The 17662-nt window shown below is 43.4% G+C and overlaps 1 protein-coding gene across 6 annotated transcripts in view; it reads left to right on the top strand.

The window, feature by feature from the left end:
* Positions 1–17662, top strand: part of larp1b (La ribonucleoprotein 1B) — a 118017-nt gene that overhangs the window by 43742 nt on the left and 56613 nt on the right. For 4 of the 6 annotated variants that reach the window (XM_034194886.1, XM_034194885.1, XM_034194883.1 and 1 more), the window contains 2 exons: positions 346–571; positions 4156–4329. In XM_034194886.1, coding sequence (XP_034050777.1) covers positions 346–571; positions 4156–4329 — 400 coding nt within the window. The remainder of the gene's footprint in view (positions 1–345; positions 572–4155; positions 4330–17662) is intronic. The other 2 variants (XM_034194888.1, XM_034194887.1) reach the window with 1 other exon arrangement.

Raw genomic sequence — 17662 nt, 5'->3', positions numbered from 1 at the left:
AATTTAGTAGCAACAGGTTTTCTGTGACTTAAAGCTACAGTCTCCCCATATGATTCAGGGATTCTGTAGTGGTTATGACAAGTAGCTGTGTAACAGACATCCTGGGTTTGGTTCCTCTTGGGTCTTTTGTGTTGCAATGAACATGTCTATGAAGTGCTGGTCTTAAGCTTCAGATTATATGAACATAATGATTACACCAAACAAGTTACCTACTGCTTTCAGAACAACAAATACAAAGCAAACCCACTCAGAGTAACAAACAGAAATGTCTAGGAGTCATTTCATCAAATGAACTTTAATCATTGTATGAAAGGCTGATTAACACCAGGGATTTCCATGTGCTAGCAACAGCAAAATGTCCTCAACAACAATGGAAAGAAGCCTTCATCCTCACGCAGAGAGAGGGACAAGAGGAGAGAGCGGACGGAGAGGAAATCTGAGAGCAGCCACGATGGTGGTGATAGCAAAGAGAACCAGGAGGCTCAGACTGACCCACTTGCAGCACTACCCAAGGATGAGGAGTCCCAGGTGGGACAAGACTTCAAGAGTGCCAGCCTAAAGAAGAGAGGAGGTGAGTGTGTTTCACAGGCTGAAGCATGTTCAAGAGCAACTTTCTTATGGTCTGTAATAATGGTGCAAATAGTGGCTGCAGCCCTTTTTGAGTTTAATGAATGCACATTTTGTCTCTGTCCATTGAAACTCTAAATGTCAGTTTTAAGCTTTGATGACCATGCAGTGATGATTATTTTGCATACAGCGCGGGCTCCAAAATACGTATTTGTCTTGAAGAGATAAATACAAAATCAAAATCAAAAAAGTCTTAACTCATGAGTCTTCAGTTTAATTGAAAACATTAAACCCAATCTGGAAATGCATGGGTTTCAGGGGACATAGATGACTTGTATCCTTGATTGTAGAGGGGTGCACGCATATAACTATATTGATCACTGTTGGTAATTGCTATTTGTTGCAAATTGGTGCATGATCTGTGGTTTCTGTGCTGTTGTTAACTCTGTTTTCATGTGGCTGGGATAACTGACCACCATGGTGATAACACCTGGAACTAGAATCCATGATCAAAATACGGCTCAAGTGTTTTCCATATACCCTGAAAAGACACAGTTGATGATGTTCTGTAAGAACACATGTTATAGATTAGTAAAATAGTTTTAGTACATATCAGTACTGTGTGCAGCATTGGCTGTTGTTCTCTTTGAATTTAAGAATCAAATCTTTCCACAGGAAAAAAAACACAGGGAATGACTTGAAATGTCCCTTTTGTCATATGTGTGGCAGTTTATTTTGGAGCCATTTCTGATAGTGATTTAGTGTGTTGTTGGAGGATGGCGCTGGTTAGGGTCTAGACATGTGCAGTTTCGGTTTCATGGGTCAGCACAGGTGTCCCTGCTTAGAAATGCTTGCAATTTTGACACTGATTTTCTTGGTGTGGTCAGAGTTTGATATCATGTATGAGTGGAAAGATGGCATAAGTGTTGTATTCCTCCCACTTCATTTTCTTGAAGACAGAAGATGGAGGAATAACAAGATAAGGTGCGAGCACTAATAGCGATGGAGTGTATCACTTGTCTGGGTCCATAATGTCCAAACCAGAGAGGACAAGAAGAGTTTTGTTCCAAAATGAGAATGTGATGTACTATATTTGTGAGAAAGTGTTTGTCAAATGTAAAATGCTTGAATATAAACACAGTTACAGAATGAAGTCACATTCAACTTGCACTGACCTGAACCAGTTGGACCACAATGGATCGCTGAGCTATAGGATTGGGGTTTTATTCATGAACATCATTCAATATTACAACAATAAAAATAGCTTGTGTGAAAATTAAATTTAATGTCTTGATTGAAATGTGCTTCGCACAAATGATTAATATGTTTGAGGGGTGTGGCAGCCGGAAAAATAGTTTTCCGTTATGGGACATTCTCAGTCAGATTGCAGAGCGCTATAAAAATGCAGCGTTCATTCATCTAAAATACTCAAGCGTATTACTCCAGTCAGCATGAAAAGCTCAATATTTTTAGGCCTTTATAAAAACTAAAAGGTGAACTGTAAGCAGCTGAATGTGACCTCACCTCTCAGACTTTGCCCCTGGGCTTGGAGGCCTCAGGGTCTCAGCGGCTCTTTCAACAGACACCACTTGAATTTATCATAAACCAAAGTATCCATATTAGAGGATACTTTGGTGTCTTTGATCTGGATGGCATTAGGTCCTCCTTGTGCCGTGTTCACACCGGGAGTGACCAGACGCCACAAATGCGCTGCGGTCGCGTGGCGACAGACACGCCACCATCGCCCGGTGTGTCGCTCTGCTTTCGCTGTGAAAATTCGCCCCAGTGCATCATCAAATAAGAGGAGCTTCCATTCTGCTCGCCGGCTCCGGTTGTCAGTCAAGTTAACATGACAGATCTTGATCACACGGAGCGAGCTGTTGTGGAAAGCTCCCAATTGGGGGAGTATCATCATTTGGTGCAGGAGCTGCGTCTGGATGACGGCCGCTTTCAGTGGTCCTTCTGCCTCTGCAGGACCCAGTTTGAGGACCTCCTGTCCTGTTCACGCGCGCACATGTAAACAATTAAAAAAAATAAAATAAAAAATCCGCTGCTTGCTGTGGGGCTGCTCCTCGCTCTTCCCCCCAAAAAACTCTGTCATAATTGTATTTAGAAACCAGTCACCATTTGTTTTATTATACATCTGTGTAGTTAATAAGTAAAATAATCTCCACGGACCATTCGCTCGCTCGCACGCACGTAAAAAACGAAAGAAACTCCTCTGCTTGCTGTGGGGCTGCTCCTCGCTCTTCCCCCAAAACTCTGTCATAATTGTGTTTAGAAACCAGTCACCATTTGCTTTATTATACATCTGTGTAGTTAATAAGTAAAATAATCTTCATGGACGATTTGCTTGCGCGCACACGTAAAAAAAAAAAAAAAAAAAAACTCCGCTCCCCCTGCTGTGGGGCTGTAGCTCACTCCAAAAACTGTCATAATTGTGAAATAAAGGACAAAAGGGACATAAGTCCTGCTCACAGGCTGGCTACCAGAGACAGGACACGTTCACATCCTCAGTCAAACTCCAGACATCTCCACGTCACTACATATTCAGTCCCTGATTGGTCATCGCGGCGCGACAAGACGAAAAAGTTCAGATTTTTCAACTTGGGGAGGAGGGCAACACGACGTGACGTGACGCAGTATCGCGCCAATCGCTCAATATCGCTTCACTCGCGTCGATTCATTCGTGTCCATCGCGTCGCGCTGCGTGGTTTGGCGCCAAAACGCATCCTTCCATAGGGATTACATGGCAACCTGTCGCTCGTGTCGCACCCGGTGTGAACGCAGCATTAGCTTACGGTCCGGAGACAAACATGCACTTCACGCTGTCTTCCCCATGCCAACAGCGGAGCTGGGGCTTCATGCTTTGTCGTGTGAAATTTACGCACTACTGAGACTGTACCAACGGTCTATTCATGAAAACTGGTGGCGAAAACAAAAGTGTCACATTTATAATTTTGTTGAGTACATGATCTTCAGAATAATTTATATGTAATAAATTATTCTGACTGTGGTGTTTATGCTACTTCAGCAATATCTGCATTCTTACATTTGGGGGTGGGGGAAATCCAGCATTGTATTGTTCTGTTTGCATTCTTCTTACTGAGGCATCTCTCACAAATACAGAGCTCAGTGCTAGTGGGCTGCTTCCTCATGTTTATTAATCAAATAATGTTGTAGGTGGAACATTGAGTTAGACTAAAGTAGAGCCTTTCATCACAGCCAATGTATTGATTTCATCAGCCATCGGAGCAGAGAAAGTAACAATAAATAGCATAGGACCAGTGTAAGAAAATTATTGAGCTTTTTTTTTTTTAATCATACTATCTATGTGACCTAGTAATTTTTCAGGTGGACTTTATGGCTTTATAAATGTCATGGAACCCAATTTGTGCTGGTTGGAAACAAATATAATCCCGTTTACCAAGGCACAAATCTATAGACATGCAGCTGACAAAGAGAATAAGGTGTCTTGATGGACATGGAGTAGTTCCTCTGGTTGACCTCACTTTGATACAAACTGCATTGTCGTCATTTTGGAACAGAACTCTTCACGTGCTGTTTTCGGTGTGCAATCATCGCTAGGTAACAAACGTAAGTGGGTCTCTCTACCATTGGAGGAAGTACCCCAGGAGGACGGTGCCAGGATGCCAGGTGGGGGCCCGACACAGTTGGACACAGAGCACAGCAGCAACTCGCCTGACCCCGCATCGCCCAATCACACGCTCCATAATAACAGGGCGCATGATAGCAACAGGAGTAAGTTGTCAGTAGCTCACTGTTGTTTGTGTCACCCTCTATATGTTCTGCTGCTGCACTTGCTGGCTTGACTTCATTGTTTGCTTTCCCGCCTTCTGGTAGCACTTAAGACTGCTTACTTCTTTGCTCGTAACTTCTATCTTTATAAGCTGTACAGGCACATTTCTATGCTAATGCATGGCAATATGAAAGCATGGTGTAAATCCCAAGTTCTGATCAAGTACATAGCTTTATGGGGGCAGTCACAACCATTTCAACTGTGAAATTTTCAGCCAGATTTGGTTTGTGTGTAGTTCATTGCAATCTGCAGATTGGAACATGGTGGCAAAACATTCACATCGGCTTCAACATACATAAAATATTTCTCTAAACCTTCTTGATGCTCCTGAGATTTGAGGTGAAATAAGGAAATTGTATCTTTCAAATAAACACCAGTTATATAATAATATAATGGGTAATACAAATACATTTGCTTGTGAGCAAGTTCTTCTTTTTGTAGCCACCAAGCTAAATAGCTTGTTTGCCTATTTGATCCAGTGGTTTGCTGAGATAGCTGGTTTATATAGTGTATGTACATATGTGTATACAAAACAAGACTTCTGGAGATGTAGAAGAAGAAAGAAGGAAGTCCTACAGGGCTCTCCCCAGAAATTCAGAGTATGCCAAACCGGCTTGCTGTTCCAGCTCAGGGGACTGGGACAGTGCAAATGAAGTCTCTGTCCAAGGACACAGTTAGCATGATGGGGAATCAAAAAAGGTACTGTAAGTTTGCTCAGTGGGATAAATTCTCATCCCACTGAGCTACCTGCTCTGAATTGTTTTGGTGTTTTTTTTTTTTTTTTTTTTCCCTTCCCCCAGATGTAGGTAGGTTAGTAGATATACTAACCTACTGTTCTGTTGGACCTCAGTGCTGCTTTTGATACTGTTGACCATAAAATTTTATTACAGAGATTGGAGCATGTCATAGGTATTAAAGGCACTGCGCTGCGGTGGTTTGAATCATATTTGTCTAATAGATTACAGTTTGTTCATGTTAATGGGGAATCTTCTTCACAGACTAAAGTTAATTATGGAGTTCCACAAGGTTCTGTGCTAGGACCAATTTTATTCACTTTATACATGCTTCCCTTAGGCAGTATTATTAGACGGTATTGCTTAAATTTTCATTGTTACGCAGATGATACCCAGCTTTATCTATCCATGAAGCCAGAGGATACACACCAATTAGCTAAACTGCAGGATTGTCTTACAGACATAAAGACATGGATGACCTCTAATTTCCTGCTTTTAAACTCAGATAAAACTGAAGTTATTGTACTTGGCCCCACAAATCTTAGAAGCATGGTGTCTAACCAGATCTTTACTCTGGATGGCATTTTGCTGACCTCTAGTAATACTGTGAGAAATCTTGGAGTCATTTTTGATCAGGATATGTCATTCAAAGCGCATATTAAACAAATATGTAGGACTGCCTTTTTGCATTTACGCAATATCTCTAAAATCAGAAAGGTCTTGTCTCAGAGTGATGCTGAAAAACTAATTCATGCATTTATTTCCTCTAGGCTGGACTATTGTAATTCATTATTATCAGGTTGTCCTAAAACTTCCCTAAAAAGCCTTCAGTTGGTTCAGAATGCTGCAGCTAGAGTACTGACGGGGACTAGCAGGAGAGAGCATATCTCACCCGTGTTGGCCTCTCTTCATTGGCTTCCTGTTGGTTCTAGAATAGAATTTAAAATTCTTCTTCTTACTTATAAGGTTTTGAATAATCAGGTCCCATCTTATCTTAGGGACCTCGTAGTACCATATTACCCCATTAGAGCGCTTCGCTCTCAGACTGCAGGCTTACTTGTAGTTCCTAGGGTTTGTAAGAGTAGAATGGGAGGCAGAGCCTTTAGCTTTCAGGCTCCTCTCCTGTGGAACCAGCTCCCAATTCAGATCAGGGAGACAGATACCCTCTCTACTTTTAAGATTAGGCTTAAAACTTTCCTTTTTGCTAAGGCTTATAGTTAGGGCTGGATCAGGTGACCCTGGACCATCCCTTGGTTATGCTGCTTTAGACGTAGACTGTGGGGGGGTTCCCATGATGCACTGTTTCTTTCTCTTTTTGCTCCGTATGCATCACTCTGCATTTAATCATTAGTGATCGATCTCTGCCCCCCTCCACAGCATGTCTTTTTCCTGGTTCTTTCCCTCAGCCCCAACCAGTCTCAGCAGAAGACTGCCCCTCCCTGAGCCTGGTTCTGCTGGAGGTTTCTTTCTGTTAAAAGGGAGTTTTTCCTTCCCACTGTAGCCAAGTGCTTGCTCATAGGGGGTCGTTTTGACCGTTGGGGTTTTTCATAATTATTGTATGGCCTTGCCTTACAATATAGAGCGCCTTGGGGAAACTGTTTGTTGTGATTTGGCGCTATATAAAAAAAAAGTTTATTGATTGATTGATATACTTAACGATTCTAATGGAAATTGATGAGTTGCAGCAGAAATTTAAATACATCATAAAATCTCATAATTTATACATAACCCACAAAATATATATTACTAGATAATGTAAGTAGAATAAAAATATAATTCAAGATAGCTCACATTCTGCAAATTAAAAGTAGAATGTGGCCTTGGCACTCAGAAGTTGATTCTTCGCTCTCTGCATAGTGGAGATTCATTCATCTAATATATAAAGCTGACCGTGTGTGCGTGCATGTTTGCTATACACAGCCACAGCAATTAAGTAATTGACACCAGTAATCAATACTTGCTGTGGTGACTAGGCACCAAGGTGGAGGTCACTGCAGCCCTTAGATTGAAAGTGTACGTGCGCAAACACACACACACACAGTCAGCCTTATATATTAGATCACGACCAGCTCGCTGGAGCCCTTATTTTCACAGTTCACGTGGTACTCGGGTCAGGTAGCAAGCATCACACTTTCTGTGTAGTAGCCGCTGGCTAGGGTGCACTTTAATTAGAATCTTAATGGGCCAGCACGCTGTGTGCCAGTTAAAGCGTGTATATTTTGACTTAAAATGTACCTGCTGTGCTCAGCATGCAGATTGGTTGATTCTCGATATGCCTCCCAAGAAGCGAGGGACGTTGGGTCGTAAAACACCAAGTGCGAAACGGATGAAATGTAATTGAGCTGGGGAAATGTCTGCAGAGGCACTCTAACATTATATACTGTATCCCACACAACGATTCAATAAGCATCTTGATACGATACATATAGCGATACTGGCGATACGATTCACCCCTGTTCCCGATTCGATGCGATTTGGTATGTATTTGATGGCGATTCAATTCCTCGCGATGCGAATTGGTGCGATACCATGCAGTTCAACATGATGCAAAGAAATTATACCAAAAATTTAAACCGAAAATAAGAAGCTGCAGTTCAGTATCGTACTATGGTATTCTTCTTATGATTCTACAACCCCAATTCCAATTAAGTTGGGACGTTGTGTGAAATGTAAATTAAAAACAGAATACAATAATTTGCAAATCCTCTTCAACCTATGTTCAATTGAATACACCACAAAGACAAGAAATTTAATGTTCAAACTGATAAACTTTATTTTTGTGCAAATAATTGCTCATTTTGAAATGGATGCCTGCAACACGTTTCAAAAAACCTGGGACAGTGGCAACAAAAGACTGGGAAAGTGGATGAATGCTCGAACACTTGTTTGGAACATTCCACAGGTGAACAGGTTAATTGGAAACAGGTGAGTGTCATGATTGGGTATAAAAGGAGCATCCCCTAAAAGTTCAGCCGTTCACCAGCAAAGGTGGGGCGAGGATCAACACTTTATGAACAACTGCTTGAAAAAATAGTCCAACAGTTTAAGAACAATGTTTCTCAGTGTTCAATTGCAAGGAATTTAGGGATTCCATCATCTACAGTCCATAATATAATCAGAAGATTCAGAGAATTTGGTGAACTTTCTATGCGTAAGTGTCGCGCTGATCAGCTGTTTGTCATTTGCGCTGATCAGGGCGGAACTCTCAGCTGGTTAGCGCGTGCACCTGGGCCCTTTATAGTGGTGGACTTCATTCATACCGGATGTTACTATAGCAACAAGTAGTGGTTGCGGGGCGAGTCTTAGGCTACGCTCGTTCCGATTGACTTCAAACAACTGCGCGTATACCCGCAACAATCTGCGAAAGGCAGCCGGTAAGACTTTTGTGTATTAATACGATCACACTGTTGGGCGTCTTTACCTCTGCTTCACGTCGCTACTTGCGCTTGTGAAGGCACTGTGGGCACCATGGGGCATTGTTTGTGTGTAGTTTGGATGGGATGATTTGTAGATACTTTGCAGGAAAAAGGGGTCTCTTTGTGTATGTGGTGTGGGCGTGAATATCCAATTAAATTCACGTGCATTGAAGCTGTAAGCTGGTTGGCTGTGGGCTTATGATTTTAAATTATGATTCTTAATTGTTACTTTACAGTTTGATAATATAAGCCGCTGATTATTTATTGGGCAATGTGCAATGGGTAATTTGTCCAATCATGTGGCTGTATCAATCAGTAATGATAATGAGGACAATAATTTGGTGTTGGCTGTTTTCATATGAATTTTAGGAAATGATTTAATTAAATGAAATTGATTAATTGATTTATAAGGTATGCACCGTTAAATTAATTTAAGCTAGTTATTTTGGTAATGGTTTATGGTATATCATATTTACAGTTATGTATGTATGTGTGTTTTAAGGTTTTTTTACCTGGTGACATCAAAGCAAAACTCAATAAACAAGAAGTGGGAAATGTTAGTGTCATCTGAGTAAAACATCTGCTGCATGACTAAAGAATTGCGGGTGAAACCCGTTCGACCATGGGGCGCAGTAAAACAAGGAATAACGCTCGACAGTAAAAAACTGGAGCCAGTCATCAGCAAAATAAAAGCTCAAAGTTTAGCTCCAGCCCAAAGCCTAAGCTCCAGCTAAAATAATGTCGGAATCAAAAGGTTTGCAACAGCTAAAGACCAACAGGACCACTGCTAAGAGGCAGTTCTCTAGACTAGCCAACTCAATTGCAAGATCATGTAAGAGCATGTCTGTGGATGAGCTGCAGGATGCCTTCACTAAGATTGCAGTAGAAGCAGATAAAGTGATTGACGCAAATGACGATCTAGAGGCGGCTCTGTCAGAAACTTCGGATAAAGAGGGTGGATCTGCTTTGAAGCGGGAACAGTGCGAAGACATTAAGAGTACTGCGAGTGAGTGTGAACAGCGATTGGAGGAGGAGCAAAGCAGGATTCGACATATAATTTGGAGCAATTTTGGGTACCCTGAGTTATCCACCGCACTAGAGTTGGCTGAAGCTGAGTATGAGAGATCTCCGACCCCCGCTGCAGACATGAGAATGGAAGCATATGAGTATATGCTAAGCCAATTGGAGACTCGCAGCAAAGGAGGTGCATTATAAGTGGAGCCGGTGGGCCCCTTCTGCGGTGAGGGAGGATCTTCAGCGGAGAATCAATCAATCAATCAATTTTTTTATATAGCGCCAAATCACAACAAACAGTTGCCCCAAGGCGCTTTATATTGTAAGGCAAGGCCATACAATAATTATGTAAAACCCCAACGGTCAAAACGACCCCCTGTGTGCCCCCTGTGAGCAAGCACTTGGCTACAGTGGGAAGGAAAAACTCCCTTTTAACAGGAAGAAACCTCCAGCAGAACCAGGCTCAGGGAGGGGCAGTCTTCTGCTGGGACTGGTTGGGGCTGAGGGAGAGAACCAGGAAAAAGACATGCTGTGGAGGGGAGCAGAGATCGATCACTAATGATTAAATGCAGAGTGGTGCATACAGAGCAAAAAGAGAAAGAAACAGTGCATCATGGGAACCCCCCAGCAGTCTAAGTCTATAGCAGCATAACTAAGGGATGGTTCAGGGTCACCTGATCCAGCCCTAACTATAAGCTTTAGCAAAAAGGAAAGTTTTAAGCCTAATCTTAAAAGTAGAGAGGGTGTCTGTCTCCCTGATCTGAATTGGGAGCTGGTTCCACAGGAGAGGAGCCTGAAAGCTGAAGGCTCTGCCTCCCATTCTACTCTTACAAACCCTAGGAACTACAAGTAAGCCTGCAGTCTGAGAGCGAAGCGCTCTATTGGGGTGATATGGTACTACGAGGTCACTAAGATAAGATGGGACCTGATTATTCAAAACCTTATAAGTAAGAAGAAGAATTTTAAATTCTATTCTAGAATTAACAGGAAGCCAATGAAGAGAGGCCAATATGGGTGAGATATGCTCTCTCCTTCTAGTCCCCGTCAGTACTCTAGCTGCAGCATTTTGAATTAACTGAAGGCTTTTTAGGGAACTTTTAGGACAACCTGATAATAATGAATTACAATAGTCCAGCCTAGAGGAAATAAATGCATGAATTAGTTTTTCAGCATCACTCTGAGACAAGACCTTTCTGATTTTAGAGATATTGCGTAAATGCAAAAAAGCAGTCCTACATATTTGTTTAATATGCGTTTTGAATGACATATCCTGATCAAAAATGACTCCAAGATTTCTCACAGTATTACTAGAGGTCAGGGTAATGCCATCCAGAGTAAGGATCTGGTTAGACACCATGTTTCTAAGATTTGTGGGGCCAAGTACAATAACTTCAGTTTTATGAGTTTAAAAGCAGGAAATTAGAGGTCATCCATGTCTTTATGTCTGTAAGACAATCCTGCAGTTTAGCTAATTGGTGTGTGTCCTCTGGCTTCATGGATAGATAAAGCTGGGTATCATCTGCGTAACAATGAAAATTTAAGCAATACCGTCTAATAATACTGCCTAAGGGAAGCATGTATAAAGTGAATAAAATTGGTCCTAGCACAGAACCTTGTGGAACTCCATAATTAACTTTAGTCTGTGAATAAGATTCCCCATTTACATGAACAAATTGTAATCTATTAGACAAATATGATTCAAACCACCGCAGCGCAGTGCCTTTAATACCTATGGCATGCTCTAATCTCTGTAATAAAATTTTATGGTCAACAGTATCAAAAGCAGCACTGAGGTCTAACAGAACAAGCACAGAGATGAGTCCACTGTCCGAGGCCATAAGAAGATCATTTGTAACCTTCACTAATGCTGTTTCTGTACTATGATGAATTCTAAAACCTGACTGAAACTCTTCAAATAGACCATTCCTCTGCAGATGATCAGTTAGCTGTTTTACAACTACCCTTTCAAGAATTTTTGAGAGAAAAGGAAGGTTGGAGATTGGCCTATAATTAGCTAAGATAGCTGGGTCAAGTGATGGCTTTTTAAGTAATGGTTTAATTACTGCCACCTTAAAAGCCTGTGGTACATAGCCAACTAACAAAGATAGATTGATCATATTTAAGATCGAAGCATTAAATAATGGTAGGGCTTCCTTGAGCAGCCTGGTAGGAATGGGGTCTAATAAACATGTTGATGGTTTGGATGAAGTAACTAATGAAAATAACTCAGACAGAACAATCGGAGAGAAAGAGTCTAACCAAATACCGGCATCACTGAAAGCAGCCAAAGATAACGATACGTCTTTGGGATGGTTATGAGTAATTTTTTCTCTAATAGTTAAAATTTTGTTAGCAAAGAAAGTCATGAAGTCATTACTAGTTAAAGTTAATGGAATACTCAGCTCAATAGAGCTCTGACTCTTTGTCAGCCTGGCTACAGTGCTGAAAAGAAACCTGGGGTTGTTCTTATTTTCTTCAATTAGTGATGAGTAGAAAGATGTCCTAGCTTTACGGAGGGCTTTTTTATAGAGCAACAGACTCTTTTTCCAGGCTAAGTGAAGATCTTCTAAATTAGTGAGACGCCATTTCCTCTCCAACTTACGGGTTATCTGCTTTAAGCTACGAGTTTGTGAGTTATACCACGGAGTCAGGCACTTCTGATTTAAGGCTCTCTTTTTTTAGAGGAGCTACAGCATCCAAAGTTGTCTTCAATGAGGATGTAAAACTATTGACGAGATACTCTATCTCACAGAGTTTAGGTAGCTACTCTGCACTGTGTTGGTATATGGCATTAGAGAACATAAAGAAGGAATCATATCCTTAAACCTAGTTACAGCGCTTTCTGAAAGACTTCTAGTGTAATGAAACTTATTCCCCACTGCTGGGTAGTCCATCAGAGTAAATGTAAATGTTATTAAGAAATGATCAGACAGAAGGGAGTTTTCAGGGAATACTGTTAAGTCTTCTATTTCCATACCATAAGTCAGAACAAGATCTAAGATATGATTAAAGTGGTGGGTGGACTTACTTTTTGAGCAAAGCCAGTAGAGTCTAATAATAGATTAAATGCAGTGTTGAGGCTGTCATTCTCAGCATCTGTGTGGATGTTAAAATCGCCCACTATAATTATCTGAGCTAAGCACTAAGTCAGACAAAAGGTCTGAAAATTCACAGAGAAACTCACAGTAACGACCAGGTGGACGATAGATAATAACAAATAAAACTGGTTTTTGGGACTTCCAATTTGGATGGACAAGACTAAGAGTCAAGCTTTCAAATGAATTAAAGCTCTGTCTGGGTTTTTGATTAATTAATAAGCTGGAATGGAAGATTGCTGCTAATCCTCCGCCCCGGCCCGTGCTACGAGCATTCTGACAGTTAGTGTGACTCGGGGGTGTTGACTCATTTAAACTAACATATTCATCCTGCTGTAACCAGGTTTCTGTAAGGCAGAATAAATCAATATGTTGATCAATTATTATATCATTTACCAACAGGAACTTAGAAGAGAGAGACCTAATGTTTAATAGACCACATTTAACTGTTTTAGTCTGTGGTGCAGTTGAAGGTGCTATATTATTTTTTCTTTTTGAATTTTTATGCTTAAATACATTTTTGCTGGTTATTGGTAGTCTGGGGGCAGGCACCGTCTCTACGGGGATGGGGTAATGAGGGGATGGCAGGGGGAGAGAAGCTGCAGAGAGGTGTGTAAGACTACAACTCTGCTTCCTGGTCCCAACCCTGGATAGTCACGGTTTGGAGGATTTAAGAAAATTGGCCAGATTTCTAGAAATGAGAGCTGCTCCATCCAAAGTGGGATGGATGCCGTCTCTCCTAACAAGACCAGGTTTTCCCCAGAAGCTTTGCCAATTATCTGTGAAGCCCACCTCATTTTTTGGACACCACTCAGACAGCCAGCAATTCAAGGAGAACATGCGGCTAAACATGTCACTCCCGGTCTGATTGGGGAGGGGCCCAGAGAAAACTACAGAGTCCGACATTGTTTTTGCAAAGTTACACACCGATTTAATGTTAATTTTAGTGACCTCTGATTGGCGTAACCGGGTGTCATTACTGCCGACGTGAATTACAATCTTACCAAATTTACGCTTAGCCTTAGCCAGCAGTTTCAAATTTCCTTCAGTGTCGCCTGCTCTGGCCCCCGGAAGACAATTGACTATGGTTGCTGGTGTCGCTAACTTCACATTTCGCAAAACAGAGTCGCCAATAACCAGAGTTTGATCCTCGGCGGGTGTGTCGTCGAGTGGGGAAAAACGGTTAGAAATGTGAACGGGTTGGCGGTGTACACGGGGCTTCTGTTTAGGGCTACGCTTCCTCCTCACAGTCACCCAGTCAGCCTGCTTTCCCGGCTGCTCGGGATCTGCCAGGGGGTAACTAACGGCGGCTAAGCTACCTTGGTCCGCACCGACTACAGGGGCCTGGCTAGCTGTAGAATTTTCCACGGTGCGGAGCCGAGTCTCCAATTCGCCCAGCCTGGCCTCCAAAGCTACGAATAAGCTACACTTATTACAAGTACCGTTACTGCTAAAGGAGGCCGAGGAATAACTAAACATTTCACACCCAGAGCAGAAAAGTGCGGGAGAGACAGGAGAAGCCGCCATGCTAAATCGGCTAAGAGCTAGTAGCTACGTTAAGCTAGCGGATTCCTAAAAACACGCAAAGTGAATAATGTGTTAATAATTTAGAGGTGATTCAGCAGAAGGAGTGCTTTAGTTAAGGCACGTAAAGATTACACTGGGAAACAAATCGTAATCTAGATAACTAGATCAATCTAACTGCGCAGATTAAACAGCTAACAGATACAGAAAAACACCGCTGTGCTCCGGAACAGGAAGTGATACAATACCGCAGTGAGAGCCAACCACCAGTAGAGGCAAGCAAGAGGAATTTATGCACAAGGAAGGACCTCATAAGGGTGATTGAGAAAGCCTTGAGTGACCTAAGTGAGCTGGGTGATATAGGGGCTCTGAGGAATCCGCTAATGACAAAGTCGCTGGAAAGCAAGCTGCCTGACTTGTTAAAAAAAGAGTGGCTTTTGTTCGTTGCGGAGAAGAGGTGTGAAGAGCCACAAAGGGACCGCTTTGAGATGCTACTGGCATTTCTAAAAGGTCAAGAGCAAATCTATGAGGAATTGGAACAGTTGAAAGATGAGGAATTCCCAAGAAGGGACCAAAGAGTTCAGCCAAAGCTCGCCAGGACAATGGCAACAAGGACAGGAAATCCCCAAGGAGGCTGCGTTGTCTGTGGGGAGAATGGTCACAAGCGACGCTTGTATCGGTGCAAAAGGTTTAAATCTCTCAGCCTTGCTCAAAAGAAGGAAGCAGTTCAGAAGTTTGGGGCATGTATTAACTGTCTTGAGGTCCACAAGAATGGGGAATGTAAAGCGTCATTCTGCTGTAAGGGCAAGGGAGTGAAGGAGCACCACTACCTTCTATGTCCTAATGCTTTAAGTTCTCAGAGAGGCATGCCAAAGGCCAGACCAAAGTCGAATTCAGCAGATCGCAGTGGGAGAAGGTGCACCAAAGAGCAAGAGGAGTTCCTGACGCAGCTTCCCCCAGAATTGGCCAAGCAATGTCGCAACGTCTTTTGTAACACCATTGCAAGGACACTCAATTCTGTGCTTGGTGATCAGTTGATGTGTGATGACAGTCCTCAAGAGTTCCCGGTTATTATGATGATTCTGTAGGTCACTGCTAATGTCGGGCAGAAAATTGGGACCTTGATAGACCTTGCATCGGACACCAACTTTATTACTCATAAAGCTGCAAGTGAACTGAAGCTGAGGAGCGAAGATGTTTCTCTCGTAGTACACGGAGTTGGTGGCATGCAGGTCACGGTGGAAACAAAGAGATATCTGCTGAAAATAGAGTCAATACCTCAGAGGGCACCTTGAGATCTCACCAACTTGTTTGCTATGGTCTTGACAGCATTGCAGAGATTCACCATCATGTCTCCGCTAAAAGGTTGCAGAACATCTTTCCAGATGTCCCCCTGAGGGAACTTGTTCGTCCTACACAAATTCAGTTACTCATTAGCCACAACGAGGGCCAGCTTGTTCCACAAAAGGTGCGCTCAGTAGGAGACCTCGTCCTGTGGGATGGGATGGCCCTTTGGGTAAAACTGTTGCAGGCTCTCACCCCGACCTCATGGAGGAAGTCGACATCACAGCCCATGCCTCACGAACCCACTTTGCCCGCTCCATGCGGAGTGCTGCGGAAAAGTACACAGAGTTCATCCACAAGTGTGAAAAGAGGCTACCTCAGGGCACCCTGGCTACTACCTTAAGCACCAGCTGAGATTTTATAAGCTGGTGGAAGTGGGACAGCATTGGTGCCGCCTGCGAGCCCCGATGTGGCGGGTGTCGTTGTGGGAAGTGTCAGCCCGGCGGAAAGGAGATGACTCTGTGGGAGGAGCGAGAGCTTGAGCAGGTGAAGAGTGGCCTGACATATGTAGCTGGGGACCACCACAGTGACAAGCCTCATTGGCATGCAAGGTACCCTTGGACGGAGGACCCTTCAACGTTGCCGAACAACAAAAGGGCTGTGGAGGCTACGTTCTTGAGGACAGAGCGGCAATTGGGCAAGGAGCCTGAGTGGAAGGTGGCCTACAAGGCGCAAGTCCATGATATGCTTGAGCGGAAGGCTGCCATCAAGCTCTCAGAGGAGACGGTAAAAAGCTGGGCTGGGCCCGTATGGTACGTAAGCCACCTTATTGCTCCAAACCCCCATTCAGTCACCACCCCTGTCTGTCTTGTTTGGAACAGCAGTCAGAAATTTAGGGGCCAGAGCCTTAACGACCTCCTCATTAAAGGCCCCGACGTGCTGAATAACATTCGTGCTGTCCTACTTCGGTTCCGGCAAGGCGCGTATGCTGCACTGGGTGATATTAGAAAGATGTATAACTCGGTTTGGCTGGAGGACAGAGAGGTGCACCTCCATCGGTTTCTCTGGAGAGATTCTGAGGCTGAGGACATTGAGGAATACGCCATTACAAGAGTTAACATCGGCGATAAACCTGCCGGCTGTATTGCACAGGTAGCAATGCGAGAGACTGCAAGCCTGCCAGAGTTTGTCCACCTCAAGGAAGAGCGCCGCATATTGGAGGAAGATTCTTACGTTGATGATATACTCACCTCCCATAACAACTTAGAACGACTCAAGCAGTTGACGGATAACGTTGGGCAAATCCTTGAAGCAGGTGGGTTTCAGCTCAAACCTTGGGTGTACTCCGTCTCTCTGGGTCTTCCCTCCCACTTTGGAGGGAAGACCCGGAGGAGCAAAAGAGAGTTACTTCTGCCGTCTTTGTCCTCCCAAATCAGCTCACTGAGGAAGACAACAAGGCGCTGGAAATGGGCTATACCCCAGGTGTGGATGAGTTCCACTTAATGGTTGCTGTAAACGTCTCAAGGAAGCGGAGAAAGATGAGGCTGGGTGCCGAACTGTCAAAGGAGGAAGTGAAGCTGCAGGCTCCGAATCCACTCACTCGAAGGGAGCTCCTTAGTCAAGTGTCTGGGTTATATGATCCTCTTGGACTTGTGACTCCTGTCAAGCAGAGGGGAGCTATCCTTGTAAGGAGAGCCTTTCAGGAAGTGAAGGAAAAGGGCGGCCAAGTTGAGAGCACGTGGGACACTCCTCTGTCTGACTCACTTCGAGAAGACCCATCTGTCTGCTGGAGGATTATGTCGAGCTTGGCAAGTTGAGATTCCCAAGGGCACTGACACCTTTTGACCCAAAAGCTGAGCCTTGGGGCATTACCTTCTCTGACGGCAGTGAGCACTCTTATGGCGCAGTGTTGTATTTGAGATGGAGATGCCAAGAAAATGTGGTTGTTCGGTTGGTTGAATCAAAGGCCAAGCTGACACCGTTGTAGCATGAGGGAGATGCGGTCAAAGCAGAGGTCTGTGGGGCTGTCTATGCTTCTCGTTTGAAGAAATACTTCCTGAAGAGCTGTAAGATTAATGTGGGGAAGTGGTACCATCTGGTGGACAGCCAGACGGTTCTTGGGGCAATCCAGCGAGAGAGCTATGGCTATCAAACCTTTTTTGCCAACCGAATTGGAGAAATTCAAAGCAAGACCAATATCCAAGACTG

Source organism: Thalassophryne amazonica, chromosome 19 (genome assembly GCF_902500255.1).
Source record: "Thalassophryne amazonica chromosome 19, fThaAma1.1, whole genome shotgun sequence".
NCBI lineage: Eukaryota > Metazoa > Chordata > Actinopteri > Batrachoidiformes > Batrachoididae > Thalassophryne > Thalassophryne amazonica.
The sequence above is the reverse complement of the archived record's forward strand: the minus strand, read 5'-3'. Positions and strand labels throughout refer to the sequence as shown.